We start from the raw sequence: 19016 nt of genomic DNA, 5'->3' as shown, positions 1-19016 counted from the left end.
GACCACAGTTCTAAAACAGGTGTAGTCAGGTATGTTGATGGTCTACATAAATGACTTTTACAGATGCTTTTTGTTACTAATTTTTTTCCAGAATTTGTCCCTGCCTTCTCCCCTGCATGCTGTGGGGCCTCAGATAAAACTGATTTAAAAAATTGAAGGTGGTCAAATATACATAGCATAACATCTATCATTTTAAGCCTCAAGTATGTAGTTCGGTGTTACTAAGTACATTCACATTGTTGCACAACCATTACCACCACTTATTTCTAGAGTTTTTTTCATCTTCCCAAACTGAAACTCTGTTCAATAATAACCCCTCATCTTTTCCCTGCCTTTAGCAGCTGGCAACCACCATTCTACTTTGACTCTATGGATTTAACTGATACACATGCCTCATACTGAAATGGGGCAGAATTTGTGGCTGGTTTATTTCACTTAGCATAATGTCCTCCATATTCATCTATGTTATAGCCTATGTCAGAATTTCCTTCTTTTAAAGGCTACATAATACTCCATCCTATATGTATATCGCACATTTTGTTTACCTGTTTATTCATCGATGGATATCTGGTTTGCTTCCACCTCCAAAGTGTTGTGAACAATGGTGCTATGAATGTGAGTGTATAGATATCTTTGGGGTACCTACTCAGAAGTGGACTTCTCAGATGTATGATAATTCTGTATTTTTTGAGGAATGGTCATATGTTTTTCCATAGTAGCTGCACCATTTTATATCCTGTCTAGGTTACCAACAGTTTTATTCAGCTGTTTGAAATAAGACTCTAGTCTTAAAGCATTCTTCCGTTTCTCTCTCAAGGTATGCTTTCATGTAAGTTTATTTAAACACAAAGGAAAGATTGTGAGATGACAGTAAAGGGCTTGGTAGAAAGAGCAGGCACTCTTAACATTTCCATGAGCTAAAACAACGGTTTTTATGTTTGCAACTTCTCTTTCTAACCTGTGTACAGACACATTTCCTGTACCTGCAGTTATAGCATAGAAACTCCTAAAAACTCTTTTTCACTTGTCTTTTTTGTTTCTGTATGTGATGTTTATAACTTATTGATGACAATATAGTGCATTTTCTGTTAGTGAACAAGTAATCATTAGATTTGGAGGTGGTGTTTAAATAATGTTCCATAGGCATCTTCACAGAACAATTTCTCTTGAATTATTTAATTGGGACAAATTATTGCAAGTAGAGGAAACTGGGTCAAAGTTGATGAGTTTTTTAAAATGACTGTTGCTCTGCCACTTTCCTGTGGGACCTTAACATTAGGCTTCTTAGAGATGTATTTATATTTTATAAATTATATGGGTTGCTAAAATAACATTCGATAAATTTTAAGGGCTTAATCATATTTTGTATCAGCCCAACTTAAAAAAAAAGAAAAAAACAACCACTTTCATTGTACAATAAGGGAAACCTGAATAGCTTAGAAGTTGTTACTCAAAATGTTAGTTTATTCAAGTAGAAATGTCTTTTTTTTCCTCCAGCTAACCTTCAGAGACATTTCTAAATGGAACATTTTACCTTTTTAAACACAGTAGGTTACCTACTTACAAGAAGGGCACCCAGTCTCTCTGGTGACAGTTTTGTTAAGGATTTAAATCATCAGTGTAGGCTTAGAACAGATTAGTGCAGAGCTCTTTGACAGTACTGTGTGAGAGAAAGTATTTTAGAAAGTATTAACTGGGAAAGTTACTAATGCCAAAGGACCTACTCAGAAGGGCTCTATCCAAACAAACAAAAAGTTAATTAAGACAAGCAATAGATAACCAATATACAAAGCATGGCACAGACCACCACAACCATCTGGGGGCTAAGGAAGGCAGTGGAGGTTGGATGATAAAGGAATTTTGTATAATAATGAATGTGAGATTAAATATGTATTGAAGTCATTAGTGGGCTTTCCAGGTGGCTCAGTGGTAAAGAACATGCCTGCCAATGCAGGGCATGCAGGTTCGATCCCTGGGTCAGGAAGATCCCCAGGAGAAGGAAATGGCAACCAACTCCAGTGTTCTTGCCTGGGAATCCCATGGACAGAGGAGCCTGGAAGGCTGCAGTTCATGGGGTCGCAAAGAGTTGGATATAATTGAGCACACATGTACTAAGTACATTAGTGATACTTAGTATTAATTAGTAAGGACATAGGAATACACATTGCTAATTTTTGTCTTTTCATTGTATTCCTTGGAAAAGGCCCTAATGGTGGGAAAGACTGAGGGCAAAAGGAGAAGGGGGCTACAGGATGAGATGGTTAGATAGCATCTCTGACTCAATGGACATGAAGTTTGAGCAAACTCTGGGAGACGGTGAAGGACAGGGAAGCCTGGCATGCTGCAGTCCATGGGGTTGCAAAGAGTCAGACACGACTGAGTGACTGGACAACACAACAACAACAGTTTTTGTCAGGCAGAAGACAGAGTTAAAAATAGGTAAAGCTGCTCTCCTATTTCTGATGACACCTTCCCCCTTAACCATCCAAAGAGAGATGGTGACCTCTGATCTTTACCCCTTAGAGGTGATGTCACTGCCCTTTGCTCTTACTGAATTTATTTCAGACCAGCACTCTAAAATCTTAAGAAACCAAATATAGTATGAGACTGAATTCTCAGGATGTGGTTGGAGTGTGTTCAAGGACACAGATGTTCTCTGAATGACCTTTTCACAAAATTGGCCTTCTGAAGGAGAAAGCTACCTGTCAGAGGCTTTCTCTGAGAGCAAAGTCTAAATAAAAATGAATTGCTAAATCCAAGTGTGTCCATAGGAGTTTCTGGCCAGAGTGAGGCAAGGTGGTCTTCAATTAGTGGTAATGCTCAGCTGCGAACTCATGTCCGAGTCTTTACGACCCATTGACGGCAGCCCACGGTGGTCTGTCCATGGGATTCTCCAGGCAAGAATACTGGAGAGGGCTGCCATTCTCTTCTCCAGGGGATCTTTCAGCCCCAGGGATCGAACTCACATGTCTGGTGTCTCCTGCATTGCAGGGAGGCTCTTTACCACTGAGCCACCGGAGAACCTCTTCAATTAGAGACTGATTTGCTCGGGATGCCTTTCTAGATATTCAGTCCCCCTAGAGCATATTGTTTGATACTTCTGTTGTTCAAGCTCACATCTACTTTTAGTCACCCAGTGAGAAACTATAGTGAGATGAGATGATAATTTTGTCTTTGGGCTTTGTTGCTTGAACTAGTTTTGTCTTGTCCCCTTTTCGAACACTTTCTGTTTAAAAATCCTATTTGGTGAGTAAACCAAATAGCTTTTCATGAAAGACCATGTTGGGGAAAAAATGAACAGTTTGAACACTTCCTAAAAGGATTTATTTTTTTAAAAAATCACGGCTTACTATGGAAGCATATGATATTATTTTCATACATGTATATGTAAAACCAATTTTTTTTTTAAAAAAAGCTGTTGTAACATGAAACCATCATCTAATCAGTAGGTTCACCAGTGCTTCAGACCTTCTCCACGGTTTTTCAGAGCCTCCTCTGGTTCCCAGTCTCAAGGCCCAACACAAAGGGAGGATCTTACAGATTTTGTGTTGTCTCTACAGTTCAGTCTTCAGCAACTTGAGAGCTTTCTTCATGTTGTCAAGCACTAACAGAGGAAAAAGTTACAAGAATCAACACATCATCAGAATTATATTAATAGTGATAGTTTATCCCCAAACTCTAGTATTCTATTTCTTGTTTAATAGGTGCTGTTTTTTAAAATTAATTAATTAATTTATAATAGGTGTTATTTTATCATAGGGTGAATAGTTGGTAATCTTGTAAATTTTTTCTAAAAGTACGTGAAATGGCTTTCATTATAATCCAGATCGCTTCCAATGGTTATTCAGTTCCTTTTCTACAAGGCATGGTGATATTACCTGTGCAGAATACCTGCCTTTCAGGAGCCCAAAGTTAAGACTTAATAGGTTAAGCTTTATACTGTTATCTCAAGAATGTTCAATACACTTGGGGTGTGCATCCCCTGGCTCTCTCAGCACCCAGTGGAGACATTGCTAATGGATTGGGACATTCTTTCCTGCTGCTGGACACACCTCACAATCCTTCCCCAAATAACGTTCTAGGTCAATGCCACCCAATAGAAATTTCTGTGATGATGAAAAATATTCAGTGCTTGTTCATTAAGTTCTTAAATGTGGTCACTGTGTCTGTAGATTGAAATTTTTTTTAATTTTCATTTTTAACTGTAGGATAATTGCTTTATAATGTTGCGTTGGTTTCTGCCATACAACAGGGTGAATCAGCCATAACTATACATGTGTCCCCCTCCCTCTTGAGCCTTCCTTTCACCCCCCACCCTGGCCCACCCCTCTTGGTTGTCACAGATCACAGAGTTGAGCTCCCTGTGTTATGCAGCAACTGTTTATGTTTCCACGCTGCTCTCTCCATCCTACCCTCTCCTTCCCCACTGTGTCCACAAGTCTGTTCTCTGTGACTGAGTCCTCTATTCCTGCCCTGCAAATAGGTTCATCAGTACCATTTTTCTGGATTCCATATATTTGTGTTAATATGCCATATTTGTTTTTCTCTTTCTGACTTACTTCACTGTGTGTAACAGGCATTAGGTTCATCCAGCTCACTAGAACTGACTCAAATTCATTCCTTTTTATGGCTGAGTAATATACTATCATATATTTGTACCACAACTTCTTTATCCATTCATCTGTTGATGGGCATCTAGGTTGCATCCAGCTCCTAGCTCTTGTAAATAGTACTACAGTGAACACTGTGGTACATGTGTCTTTTTGAAATACAGTGTTCTCTTGGTGAATTTTGTTTAATTTTCATTAAAGTTACTATTAAATAGCTCCATGTGGCTAATGGCTGACAAATTGGACAATGCCAGTCTATACAGGCATTAGTCATTGAGCAAATTGATCCTTAGGACAAAACCCAGTTTGCTTCCCAGAAGGACTAATTACATGTCACAGCTAGGTACAGTCTCCCATTGAGGTTCTTCTGCCTTGAGTCTCAAACTTTTTTTTTTTTCCATTTTATGGCAACCCCTGGGGAACTGAGTATCTTGGCAACTGTTTGGAACCACCTTTCCTACTGATCTTTAAAACTGAACTCAAATTCAGCTCTAAAAAGCTGGACTAAATGATTTTACTTTTGTTGTTTGGGAAAAAAAATTAACAAAGCATGCAGATTATTACTATTACCCTGGTACTATTACTGTTGTACTCAGTTTTGTGGTAGAAGGAGTTATTTGTGCTGAAGAGAAACGTGAAAAGCATGTAATATGGTCCTAGGATCCTCGTGGAGGGAAAGACACCTAATGTAAATAATTCTTTGAGATTTTAAAAAATGGGATCAAAATGAATGTGATTTGATGAAGAACACAAGACTGGATATGGTTAGATTGTTTCTCTGGAGTCTCTGAGCACGGCTTTTTTCCCCTCCCAATGTAGACTCTACCCATCACAACAGCAATTCTATGGATATTCCAAGGAGGTAACACTTACATAGAGCTGTGTCTGAAGGTTCATAAGCATAGAGACGGTTTGAGTATCTTCCAGTGATGTCAGCTCTAACAGTCAGGGATGGGTCTACAAAGAAAAAGCCAAAAGGAATGAAGTATTTTGTTTCAAGGGAACCTCTTTTGCAGAGGAAGCCTATGTGTTTATTTGCATCCCATGAAAGCCTGTGTTTTTATTCACATCCCATGAAAGGAACACGACATGCCCTGCTGGATGGGATTCTCCTCCATCCAGTCTGCAACCCGGCCGCCGCAGCTGGTACCCAGAGCCAGACTGGGAGCATTCAGTAGCCTGGCAGTGGTATTTGTGGAAAAGGTTGCAAACTCTGTTGTTCTATCTATAGCAGCCTGAAAGCAGGGTAATATACATTGTTGAAGTGGTATTTTGTTTTTGGTGAAAGCAATGGCATTCTCTACTAAAGAATTATTTTAAACTTTTGAAATGATTATGTTATAATTGAAATATGTTACCAAGAGCAGCCTAGATAATTAGAAACACACATCAAATGATAGTTTTCCAAACCAAAGTTTTTTTTTTTTTATGAATAGAAGAATGCAAGCTCTTAAGAGCAGCCAAGATAAAATAATTGTGTGCTGTCCTCTATGATTTTTTTTTTTGCTTTATTGTTAACAAGCTGCATGTTAAAAATAGAGATTTGAGAGTCCCTTATGTATATATTCCTTTAGGTTTAAGTCTTTTTATTTTTCATGTTTTACATTTAACTTGACGTTATCAATTAATGAGGAAAAAAACGGTATAAACAAGATACATCCAAAAGGGAGGTGTTAAGACATACAGAGGCCTAGCAGCCTTTCCTTAAGAGCGTGATTAAAGGAGCCTGTGGTCCATTAGCTGAGAATTAGATGAAGAGGACACATGAAACCCAGCCTCATGCATGCCAAGTCTGTCACTGGTACCTGATGGACAGTCCCTGTCATTTCAGAATGTTAGACTGGGACCAGCAGACATAAATTACAGGAAACTGACGTGTGTTTGCTCAAAAAAGACTTAAGATCTACTCTACTTCTGCCTGGTACACACAGGGTCTCACCTTCATAATCTATTAACGTAAGAAAAGCTTTTAAGTCTCCCAACCATTGGCTCACAATCCCTGGCTGCCCAGGGAAGTCACCAGCAGAGCGTTCAAAGACTGACATCTGCGTCCCACACTGTGAGATTCTAATTTAACTGGTTTGAGAGATAGCCTAGGCAACGTGATTTTTCAGACCTTCCTGGCAATTCTAATATGCAGGCCTCGTGGAGAACTACTGAGCTGGGAGAGCAAGCTGCCTGGGACCTGGTTCTTATGACCAGAGGAATTAGACAGGGCTTAGAATGCCCTTGGGCTTCCCTGGTGGCTCGAACAGTGAAGAATCCGCCTGCAGTTTGGGAGACTTGGGTTCCAGCCCTGGGTTGGGAAGATCCCCTGCAGAGGGGCATGGCAACCCACTCCAGTATTCTTGCCTGGAGAATCCCATGGACAGAGGAGCCTGGTGGGCTAGAGGCCATGGGGTTACAAAGAGCTGGACATGACTGAACGACTAAGCACAGCACAGCACTGCAAACTGCTCTTAAGAGGAGCACTGAAGAGAATTCCTGCACGGGGTGTGGGTGGATAACCTCTAAAGGCCCTTTCAATGTAAGGATTCTAAGTCTTCTAAATCCCAGCAAGACCAAATCTGTAAGATTAGCTCTGGTTCAACCTTGCTCCTTTCCTCCCTTCACTTTTTCTCTCTGTTTTATAGGTTAGTGTGAACATGGGTGAATTACACTTGGTCAGAGTGAGGTGTGCTATAGGATGAATTTAATTACGGATTTTTTTTTCCCCATTTTTTTCAGTATCACCTTGATCAAAGTGAAAGTGTTAGTTGCTCACTTGTGTCTGACTCTTTGCAATCCCATGGACTGCAGCCCGCCAGGCTCCTCTGTCCATGAGATTCTCCAGTCAAGAATACTGGAGTGGGTGGCCATTTGCTTCTCCAGGGGATCATTCTGACCCAGGGATCAAACCCAGGTCTCCCACGTTGCAGGCAGATTCTTTACCATCTGAGTTACTTTGATCAAAGCCAAATTCAATTCATTTGTTCAGTCATTTAACAAATATTTACTGTCAGCCCACCACAGGGTCATTCTGAAAATATGATGATGAGCAGAAAAAGATCTAGTCTCTGCCACCTGAGGGTCAATACTTATTCAACAATCACCCAGTAAATGGAAAAATATAACTGAGGAAAGAGTGACCATTGAGAGGAACACAGTGCTACAAGAGCTCATCATGGGGCTTTGAGCAGGTCTGTGAATGACAGTGATTACCCAGGTGGCCTGGGGATACTGAGGCAGGCCGGGGGCAGGCAGGAGACGGCACGTGTAAAGTACCAGGGGCAGGAAGGAGCATGGCTCCTTTGATTTTTTTTTTTTTCTTTCAGCTCATATTCATAACACACCTAAAAATAATGATCAAAAGCATCAGAAAGAAAAATCCAGCGCACAAAACAAAAGGATGCCCGATTAAATATTTCCAGGCAGGATATAATTCGGGGAAATACATTTAAACAGTGAATAGGGTACTTCCATCTCAGGTGTTCTTATGGCAGAAAACGAAAAGTTCAAATTAGCAGGTGAAAAAATGTCATGTATGAAAATAGGTAGGCGCTTGCATTTTCTAATGCAAACAGTTGGTGAAACTGAAAGTTAACAGCGGACCCACCATCCCCCACCACCCCTCACCCCAGCTTTGTCGTTTCCTTGGCTGTGGTGAAACAACAGGTGAGGGTGCGCAGGACAGAGGAGAAGATGTGGCAGTGTTTGTGTAGTGTTCAGAGTGTGTGTTATCTCATCGTCACTTTTACTTACCAACAAACAAAATCCTGGGCACGTACTGGCCATCAGGAGAGAGGTGTTTGTCAGTTGTTTCATACTAAGATGAAAAAAAAGCAACTGTCAGTTTGTTTATCCTTCAGTTATTTTCAAACGTGTTATAAAAACATGTCCATTCCTGGACTAAAACACTATAACACTTAAACACTAAAACACTGAAGACACTATAAGGCACATCTCTAACAGAGAGTTCAGTGATACAGATGTAGAAGCTAATTGCACCCATGAGATAATGAAGAAGCTGGAGCAGAGTGTGATGCAGGACAGGAGGTAGAGCTGATGGCTGTGATGAATAAGGAGCCCCAGCACTCAATAAGGGAGAATTTGGGAGGCATATGGTGTTCAGGATTTGAAACAGCTCAGCTGGAATTCCATCACCTCCACTAGCTTTGTTCGTAGTGATACTTTCCAAGGCCCACTTGACTTCACATTCCAGGATGTCTGGCTCTAGACTAGTGATCACACCATCCTCATGCGAAGAATTGACTCATTGGCAAAGACTCTGATGCTAGGAGGGATTGGGGGCAGGAGGAGAGGGGGACGCCAGAGGATGAGATGGCTGGATGGCATCACGGACTCGATGGACGTGAGTCTGAGTGAACTCCGGGAGTTGGTGATGGACAGGGAGGCCTGGCGTGCTGCGATTCATGGGATCGCAAAGAGTCCGACACGACTGAGCGACTGGACTGAACTGAACTGAACTGATGGTGTTCAGGGGAAGCATCTTGGATGAGGTAGGAAGAAATAGATCAATGAAAAAAAATGGAAGTCCTTTTTGGAGAAACTACAGAACACACAGGACTGTCTGGGGAATTCATCTATCATTTTTTAATTCAGAACTTTATTGAGCAGTATACTGTACTTCTCTTGAATTAATGCATGTCTGTTGGGAGACAGGGGCCTCTCAGGTGGCACTAGTGGTGCCCATCTGCCAGTGCAGGAGACACAGGTTCAATCCCTGGGTCGGGAAGATCACTGGAGTAGGAAATGGCAACCCGCTCCAGTGTTCTTGCCTGGAGAATCCCATGGACAGAGGAGCCTGGTGGGCTACAGCCGATGGGGTCGCAAAGAGTCAGACACTCCTGAAGTGACTTAGCACACACTGGGAGATGAGGAAGGAGTATTGGGGGTCCGGTGGGTGAGTTGCTATGATGAGGGATATGCAGGCACATCAAGTGCCCAGAGTGGGACATTTAACCCTGTCTGCAGGTTCCATAGAACTTTCTGAAGTGGGTGAAGAGAAATCTTTAGAAAATGAATCGGAGTCAGTTACATAGAAAAGGAGGTCATTCTGGGCAGAGGAGGGGGGACGATGATACAAAGGCAGATGAAAGACCTAGAAGTTTCTATAATCGAGTATTTGGATGAGTCTAAAGTGTAGGGATGGCTTTTGGATGGCTCAGTGATAAAGAATCCACCTGCAATGTAGGAGACGCAGGTTTGATCCCTGGGTCAGGAAGATCCCCTGAAGAAGGGAATGGCAAGCCACTCCAGCATTCTTGCCTGGAGAATTCCATGGACAGAGGAGCCTGGTGGATTACATTCTGTGAGGTCGCAGAGTTGGACTGAGTGACTGAACACACACAGAAAGGCTAGGGATGCTGAAGCTGTAGCGAGAGGTGATGCTAGAAAGCTACTCTGGGGGCGGCTCGTGAGTGGCCTCGCACTCCTCACCACAGTGTTCAGATTTGCCCGTAAATCGAGAACCGCTGGACGGATGTTAGAAGAGCCCTGATCCTGATTCGGTTTTTAGAGTAATTACCCTGACAATCATGTGGAATCAGACAGGATTTACTTTGCAGTCAGAGAGCCAGTTACTGTAAGCTAGTAAAGTGAAAAACTCCTACACTAAAACAGCTGTCCTGGATTTACAGGGAAGTGACCAATAGTAAGACTGTTTCCAAGTCAGAACCACAGGCCTTCATGACTGCCAGAGAGTCAAGTCTAGAATAACACTCTAATGGAATAGGGAATGGAGAAAAAAGAACTTTTTGAAAAACCTGTTATGTTGATAAATTCGGTGTTGGACATATCACATTAAAGCTGATTGCAAGATTTCTGGAATTTGGTTGTGGACACAGATTGGAAGCTGTTGTGTATTCGAGGAAGACGGGGGAGTTACCAGTGAGCAGGTCTGGATGAAATTGTCCATAGAGAATATAAAAGATGGAAAGAGAAATAGATCGAATAGAGATCAGGAACTCACTTATATTAAGGGGATAAATGGAGAAAGAGGAGCCTGTGGAAGGAGGTGAAGAAGAACGGCTGGTATGGATGCTCCTTGAAGAAGCTCACCTGTCAACCCAGAAAGAGGAGAGAGAGAGAGAAGTCCCGGGTGACACAGGGTTATGAAAGAGTTTTCTGAGTTGTTTACTGATCGCTTGCCTTTGAAACAGAAGTGGATCCTGTCTCTACACCGAGTAGAACTTGTAAAAACAGAAAGCTTTACCATGAAGAGAGGTGGTGATGGCCAATTAGGATAGGGAAGCATTGGCCCACAGCATTCGTGAAGTGATTATATTTGGCCACCCAGAAAGCTGTCTCTTCCAGAGAGAGAGAGGGCACATGGAGGGGTGGAGAGCAGCCAGGACTGCAGGGGAAAGGGGCACAGCAAGGAATTGGTAAATGCCAAAGACTTCCCGCTTATTACAGCAACCAAGAAATCCCGGACCACAGGAGAGTGTTATTCAGACAGTTTAAAATTATTAGTCACTAAACAAAATCCCTGATTTGGAAGATTGCCTGGAGAAGGAAATGGCAACTACTCCACTATTCTTGTCTGGGAAATTCCACGGACAGAGGGGCCTAGCAGGCTACAGTCCATGGGGTTGCAGAGTCGGACACAACTGAGCAACTGGGCACGGATGTGATCACATATATACGCACACATGTAAACAAAAATGTAGACATGCAAGACAGATGCAAAATAAAATCTTTTCTCTCTGTAGTCTATGCGATGTGGTATTCAGAACAGATCCCCGTTAAAGTAGTATGATTAAGACATAGAGGAAAAAGGAACCATCCATTTCAAATACTGAGAGAAATGGTAGTGAGGATGAAGAGCTAACTTACAACTAGATTGAGGAGGACAAACTGGTCTGCCAATTTCTGGATTTCTTTATTTTCAGCAAATGCCTTCTTTAAAGCTATAATGCAAAGAAAAATAGTGAAGCATTCATCTCATCACCAGGTAAAACCATTGTTCTTCATGTTTGGGAACGCATGTAAGAATTTAAGATTTTAAAATTTAAAAAAAAAAAAAATAAAAAAAAAAAATAATAAACTGAACTGTATTTTTAATACAGTATTGAACCCCACCCTTTCTGCAAATGGTTAACAAAGAAATATCTAGACCATTGACCAGCTTTGTTTCTCCTGCTCAGTCAGTCAATCATTCATCTCTTAATTTTTTTTTAACCCATGTTTACTGAGTGGTTACTATGTGGCAAGACTGTTTCATGTACTGGGAATAAAGCAGTGGGAAAAAAATAAAATGTGCTTTCTTCATAGGACTGAAATGCTTATGTAGGAGACAGATCATAAACAAGCAAGTAGTTTTAGGTGGAGATAAGCACTTTGAAGAAAAAGAAAGCAAAGCAAGAGGTTTAAAAGTATAGAATGTTCAGGGAAGAGTTCTTTGAGGAAATGACATTGGAGTGAGAGGCTGATACGTTCAAAGACATTAGGGATGCATCCTAGGGTAGCCAGGTAGGTGCCTGTCACAGAGCTAGGCAAGATCTCATCTAGGTTTGGACCAGGGCAGTAGCAGTAAGGTAGGAAGTGGCTGCATTTGGGCAGCAGCTATGTAATATATGAGGCCCAGTGCCTGTCTCAGAGGTAAAGAATCCACCTGCAATGCAGGAGACTTGGGTTTGATCCCTGGGTTGGAAAGATCCCCCTGAAGAAGGAAATGGCAACCCACTCCAGTATTCTTGCTTGGGAAATCCCATGGACAAAGGAGCCTGGCGGGCTACAGTCCATCGGGTCACAAGAGTCAGACAGCAACTAAACCACCATCACCAGTGCCAAATGAAAATATGGAGCCCTTTGTTCAAAAATTACTATGACTTTTAAGATGGCAACAGCTGATCTTTACAACAAGCATAGGAGCCTTTGAAGCGCTGTGTCCTGTGTGATTGCGCAGATGGTGTGCACAGGAGGCTGGTGCTGGCCTTTGGACATACTGTGAGGGTAAATCTTTGGTATTTGTTGATGTATTGAATGTGGGATAAAAGACAAAGCAAGAAGTCAGGGATGAATTCTAGAGCTGGTATTTTCAAACTGTGAGCCAATGGTTAACACAAAACGTGGAAATATTTGAAGTTACTGTGTTTACTACATAAAATATTCTTTTTAATTCAACTGTGCTGGGTGCTAAGGGTATAAAGATGAGAGATCTGAACCCTCCCTCTAAAGCTATAAACCTATAAAAGAAATTATATTTAGAAGTATAAATTACCTTGACTGTGTGGGCATTCATCCAAGTGGTGAATAATCATCAAGGGTTTATTGCTTCAAGAGACAAAGAGAGATAGGATCATGTTTAATGAGTAGGATTTTGTGTGTCACTAAAGATCGCTAGATGGCTCTCTTGAGAGCTTTGAGAGAGTTCCCTAAACTTGTCTTTACCTTGTCTTGGATTTGTATAAAGCTTCTTCATATGTCTGGGTCCAGATGAGTTGGTCTCCCCAACCTAGAACAAAAAAACCCAGTTTATCTAAAACTGTTATGTTTTCAGACCCAGAGCTGTTGATACACAGTTGTAAAACTGGGATCATTATATACTTGATACTAAAGAAGAGCAAAAACCTCTGGAGAAAATAGAAATAATGGTAAACTTTGATAAATGTAGAAAGAACACATACAAAAATTTGTTCACACAGATCTCAGGTCTGAGAGTTAAATCCTTCCCAATTAAGTATAATTGGAGGCCAGTGGGAGTGTGACTCCTACCTCTGGAGAGGGTCTGGGGCAGTTTGAGTTGAGAGTCCTTTGTGTCCTTCTTAGCTCCTGGTTTGACTGTGGTTTCTTTGGCCAGAGTGTAGGAGAGGGCCACCAGCAGCAGGAATGCTGACACTGGAATCTTCTCCATGGCAAATCTGATATGGAAAACAAGTAAATTAGCAAGAAGCCAGTAAAACTAAAAGAAACTAGCAATTTTTCAAAGTCTTTAGATTGCAACCCAACCGTGGGACACAACAAGAATTGAGGCTTAGATGGGATTGAGCACATGCAATTGGAGTGCAAAAATACCTTCCACAGAACTTTCCTAAGAATGCATAGTATAAATTTCTATCTATCCACCTCTATATAAGATCTGTATAGAAAAAAAATATACTGATTAAGATCTCCATAGAAATATACAATGTAGAAATAGATACAGATATATTTTAAGAAAATTAGGAGATAGATGTATATATTCTTATAGTTAAGGGAATTTGCTTTTAAATTTTATATTTTTCTAAAAAACATCATAGTAGAAGACAACTTAGGAGTTACATCCTCTTTCCCCACCTCCCCAGTGTCTCATTTTGTAGATGAAGAATCTGAAATTCAGAGAAATGAAGACCAATGAGAGGGGCATAGAACCAAGGCTTTTGGATCTTGCCACTTTGCACTGCTGGCTCCCATCTTCCCATTTGGAAAAAGTTGCCCTAAACATACATATTTCTTTAATATTTGTTAAAATGGGGACACTGCCATTGAAAAATAAGATCTGAGTGAAATGATTTATTTCATTTAGAAACTGCCAACTTTTTATCTTTTAACTAAAGGCTTGCATACACACAGCTCTCTCCCTAGTGTAACATTTACTCAAACTCTAGATATATTGGTTCTGAACTGGTTAAAATACATCAGTGGAAATTTCTTCCAGTGAGCTAATTCTTTGACGCTTAGTGTGGGCCTGTATAGGTAGGTGGTTATGCACAAAATATTTCTATTTTATCCCATAAAATATTCTATGGGACTCATCACACAGAGAGACCAATCTCGTAAATGTCTCTTTGTTAATTTTTCTTTTCTTTCCAGTATTCCAAATTTAAATATCAGGAAATGTTGTACTATTTCAAAGCAGATGCTTTTGAATGGGAAAGAGAATAGCAAGGTAAGGTCCATGAGTGAGTGAGGAAGTAAGTGAGCTAGCAAAGTGAATTGCACTAACGAGTCACTAGGGCTGTCCAGGGACCATGACGTGCAAAGCTGGAGACTTGGGATGCTAGTAAAGCCGAAGACTGAAATTGGTTAAAAAGAAACACCTAACTCTTAATATTGGTGTGTTTCAAATGAAATGAACTCTGCAAGAGAAACAGGATGGACCATCAATGTTCAGTGTTTTTAAGGGGTAAACTTTCTTATATTCTGATAGCATGTTAAGCATTGTTGTTTAGTTGTGATGTCATGTCCCACTCTTTTGAGACCCCTTGGACGGTAGCCTGCCAGGCTCCTCTGACCATGGAATTTCCCAGGCAAGAATACTGGAATGAGTGGCCATTTCCTTCTCCAGGGGATCTTCCCAACCCAGGGACTGAACCCACATCTCCTGCATTGACAGGTGGATTCTTTACCATTGAGCCACCTGGGGAAGCCTTTGTTAAGCATTAGCCAATTAAAAAAAAAAAAGGCATTGCTAAGTTACCAAATCCAGATGATGCCTTGTATTAATCTGACCAATTATTGTCTATGTCATAATATGTAGTAGCCACGCAATGTCTCACAAAAAAGACGTAAGCAAAAAACAGGGATACACTGTCTTCATTTTCTATATCCGTAAAGATACAGAAATGCCAGTAACAATTTTTGTATCCAGTATTTTGCACAAGCACCCCAACTGTGCTACACAAGTCTTCTAGCCTTTTTGTTACAAAGACTTCTTTTTCATGCCAACAACACTAAAAACCAAGAACCCTTATGTGAGAATAATTACACTATTCAGGATAATGGTTGATTCAGAAAATATCATGCAAGTAATGGGTTGAAATTTATCGACAAACGTTTGATTTTATATTTTATGTATGGCAACAAATGTATATTAGCAAAAATAGCAGTAAACAGGTGGTGAAGTATTTATGTCATTCACTGACAATTCTTGTTGTGCAAGTGGCCATTAGGACCTCCTGTTACAGCTTTGCAGCTTTCAGATTGGAACTATTGATACCTCATACATGTTTTTTGGCAGAACGACTCAAGGGAGCCGAATATAACTCCTGCTGTACAAACAAGATTTTCTGAGATTCACTGTACTGTTTTCAACACATCAATTTTTAGTCCTGAATTGACTGTGATCTGCAAATTGCATGCATAAACCACCTCAAAACAGAAAGCTAACCATGGAGGACACTGATAATTTGGAGACACACACACACACACACACACACACACACACACTATGAAACCAGCACTTTTCACTGCTCATTATATCTCTGTCTTCATCAATGAATGCCTTGCAGGAGGTTTCAATGTCCTTGTTCATAAATGCTTTAGGAAAGTAACCAGATCTCTCCTTTTACATTCTGCCCTATGAATTTAAAGACTGAATAAGCAATAAGGATATCTTTATATCAGACACAGAAGGAAAGCTATTTCCTGATTTGCAATAATATTCTGATTGGTAATCCCCAGCAGCTAATCTGAGCTGACGTTTCACAGCCCTGTGAGTCTTTGCTTTGCCAGTAAGAAAGAAACAAGCATTAGATGGTGATCAGGGCTCAGTAACCAAGACAGGAGACCCTGGGCTGTGTGTCAGGCTTGAAAACTCTAGGAGTTGGCTCGCTCTTAAACCTCTCATTTTCTGGAAGGGAAAGCATTACCTTGAATCAGCTCAGGAACATCGCTTCACAGAGAGGTTCTAGGAAGCCTCTGGTGAAAATTCCATCAATTCCCTCTCCAAATCCCATTTTGCTGCTCCTGGAACTGCCCCGCACTCCTCTGCCTGTGGATTGCCTACACCTTTACATGGTAACCAGAGGCCAAAGCTCATTCTAACAGGTGCCCGTCTAACAATACTGTCAGGAGCCTTACCTGGATCTCCCCACCCACCTGTCTGTGTGAGCCAGGAGGCCTCGATGCAGTCCAAGCTTCCTAGTATGCTAGCTCAGCCCACGCCTCTATTTATGCACCTGAGCACACCTCGATCCCACCCACTAATCCTGTATTCACATGGTGCAGACTCTGAAAGGAACTTTTCTTTCCCCAGGTCTTCCCGGGGCTAAAGAGTTCCCTGTTTTTAAAAAATAATGTTGCAGAGGGAGTCCCTTTCAGTATGCATGCCTTTAACTCTTTGTGAAAGCATATTGTTAAGAGATCTGAGAAAGGTGGGCAGAGTGCCAAATCCAGGTACAGTTTAAATGAAGACATTTGATTTGCCTGAAGGCTGATTTGTCTTTACGTGATTGGATGGAATTTGTGGTTTGTAGAAATTTTTTTTTTCTCTCTCTCTTGGGCAGATTGCCTCTATTTAGTTAGAAACACACAAGAGATGATTCACTGTTCTAACCCCTACACTCATATAAGCTGCTGTCCTCCATTATGGTATAAATTATTTCACGCAATGTACTTCCTTTTCTTGGCAAACAAAATGTGTATTCACTGTAGGTACGAAAGTAATCCAAACCAAAAATTCCTATAATATATTAAAACTAAGGAAGTTATTGAAGAAAAGATATCCTAACACTATGAGTTTTTATTAATCACCTGCAGGAACTCCCCTCCAAAGAATTCAAAGGTATTTCACAGATATTCTCTCATTCAATGGCAAACTTTACTGCTAAGCATAGCAGGAAGCTATTTCCATCATTTTTCACACCTATAAACTAAGATGTGCAACTACTTTCTCATTTAAATTTATGCAATAATTCACTCAACATTTTAAGACTGGACTTGGGTTTTCTGTAAAAAATTTTAATCCTGTGAAAACTATGTGTAATCCTTAAAAGTTCAGAACAGAAAAATCTTTAACAACAGAAAATTAGCTAATGAGATGCAAGCCCTATAAAAATAAAATTTGAAATGAGTTGAGATCATACTATTTCAAAATATTTTCAAGCAGGTGAATTTTTTGATAAAGCCTGAGTTTCTGTGGGCAAAATAGGAAGGGATTTCAAAAACGGTGAGTTTTCATTTGAAATGAATTCACAGAAATAATCTCTTTAGGAATTTGAATAAAAATAATGATTTGAGCTCAACTTTGAAAAGCAGTAAGCCTTTTATATGGGCTTCCCAGGTGGCTCAGTGGAAGAGAATCTGCCTGCCAATGCAGGAGACACGGGTTCGACCCCTGGGTCAGGAAGATCCCGTGAAGGAGGAAATGGCAACCCACTCTAGTGTTCTTGCCTGAAAAATCCCATGGAAGAGGAGCCTGGCAGGCTACAGTCCATGGGGTTGCAAAGAGTTGGACACACTTGAGCACCCACTTCACCAAATATTCTTGAAGCCTGATTATGTAGCAAACACTATGCCTGACATTAAAGATAGGAAAATGAAAAAGACATGGTCAGTTATTGAGGTAGACAAACACATCCATGGACAGTTGCAATTCAGGATGGTAAGCCATACCCATGGGGAAACAAAGACACTGAATACATTATCTCTGCTGTAAGGTTATTAATGATCTGATTGAAGAGTTAAGATTGACCCACACTAAAAATTAATCATCTGCATGAGAAGAGCATGCCATAATGGATGGGTAAAAGACCCTGATGCTGGGAAAGACTGAGGGCAAGAGGAGCAGGGGGTGACAGAGGAGGAGATGGTTGGATGGCATCACCGACTCAATGGACGTGAGTTTGAGCAATTCCAGGAGATGGTGAGGGACAGGGAAACCTAGCATGCTGCAGTCTATGGGGTCACAAAGAGTCCAACACGAGAAGTGGTAGAGGTATCAGCTCTTATTATTTTTCAGAGGAGATAGCGATTGCTAGTCATGAAAATGCTATGACTAATGCTAGACAGCAAGGTTTCCAGATGCAGACAGTGATAAAGAATTCCCAAAATATGTTTGTTGGATATTTAGTGGAACCACCCCTGACTAGAGTCAGATACATCTGGGCAACTCATAAACAATAGGTTTGAAAAGTTGTTTGGGGGCTATTTGATTTACTCGGGACCTTGAATACTGTTTTAAGGAGTTTAGACTTCATCCTCAAGAGGAAGTGTCCTGCGATGGTGAAGGGGGCATTTTATAGATTCACCTTTGGTTTGAGTTCAAATTTAGTGTGATGATTACTACATATACTTCTAACTCCTGCAAATTACCTAACCTCTCTGTACTTGAGTTGTCTTCTTTGTGAAGTGGAAACAGTAAGACTCACTTTATAGGATCTGTGGAAGGCTATATAAAATAATTGAGAAAAAATATTTAGAATGGTACATAGCACATAGTAAGCACTGGAATATACTATCGATGGTACAGAACTTGCTTCTCTATGAAAGTCACTCAGCTGTATGGGGGCTTCTGTGTACAAATACAATCGTTTCCCATTTCTTGGGATGGACAGGGAGGCTTGGCATGCTGCAATTCATGGGGTTGCAAAGAGTCAGACACGACTGAGCGACTGAACTGAACTGAACTGATACTGTATTAAAAGTAAAATGTAAACACCTAGTTCTTCCTACATCTAAAAGTTTGTTTAAAAGTATACAAAT

At 40.7% G+C, this 19016-nt stretch overlaps 1 protein-coding gene across 3 annotated transcripts; it reads right to left on the bottom strand.

The window, feature by feature from the left end:
• Positions 3295–16571, bottom strand: AGR2 (anterior gradient 2, protein disulphide isomerase family member). Of its 3 annotated transcripts, none has more exons than XM_005678998.3 (8): positions 16413–16567; positions 13329–13474; positions 13005–13068; positions 12835–12887; positions 11448–11521; positions 8352–8415; positions 5484–5567; positions 3295–3604 (listed from the first exon to the last, which is right to left on the bottom strand). In XM_005678998.3, the coding sequence occupies exons 2-8, from the start codon at positions 13465–13467 to the stop codon at positions 3555–3557; spliced, it is 528 nt and encodes a 175-aa protein (XP_005679055.1). In that variant the 5' UTR covers positions 13468–13474; positions 16413–16567; the 3' UTR covers positions 3295–3554. The 3 variants fall into 3 exon arrangements, with proteins under 3 accessions (XP_005679055.1, XP_005679054.1, XP_013818591.1); XM_005678997.3 differs by having other exon boundaries at positions 3306–3604; positions 16395–16571; XM_013963137.2 differs by lacking the exon at positions 16413–16567 and adding an exon at positions 16184–16321 and having other exon boundaries at positions 3306–3604.

Source organism: Capra hircus, chromosome 4 (genome assembly GCF_001704415.2).
Source record: "Capra hircus breed San Clemente chromosome 4, ASM170441v1, whole genome shotgun sequence".
Lineage (NCBI taxonomy): Eukaryota > Metazoa > Chordata > Mammalia > Artiodactyla > Bovidae > Capra > Capra hircus.
Note: the sequence above shows the minus strand (reverse complement) of the source record. Positions and strands in the feature narration are given on the sequence as shown.

Bases quoted from the DNA above. Each gene is read 5' to 3' on its own strand.
- AGR2 (XM_005678997.3), bottom strand. From the start codon at position 13,467: ATGGAGAAGATTCCAGTGTCAGCATTCCTGCTGCTGGTGGCCCTCTCC. The intron at 8,416-11,447 runs GTAAGTTAGCTC...TTTTCATCTTAG, and splicing joins TTGTCCTCCTCAATCTAGTT to TATGAAACAACTGACAAACA. The intron at 3,605-5,483 runs GTAAGTGTTACC...TTCCTCTGTTAG, and splicing joins ACCTTCAGACACAGCTCTAT to TGCTTGACAACATGAAGAAA.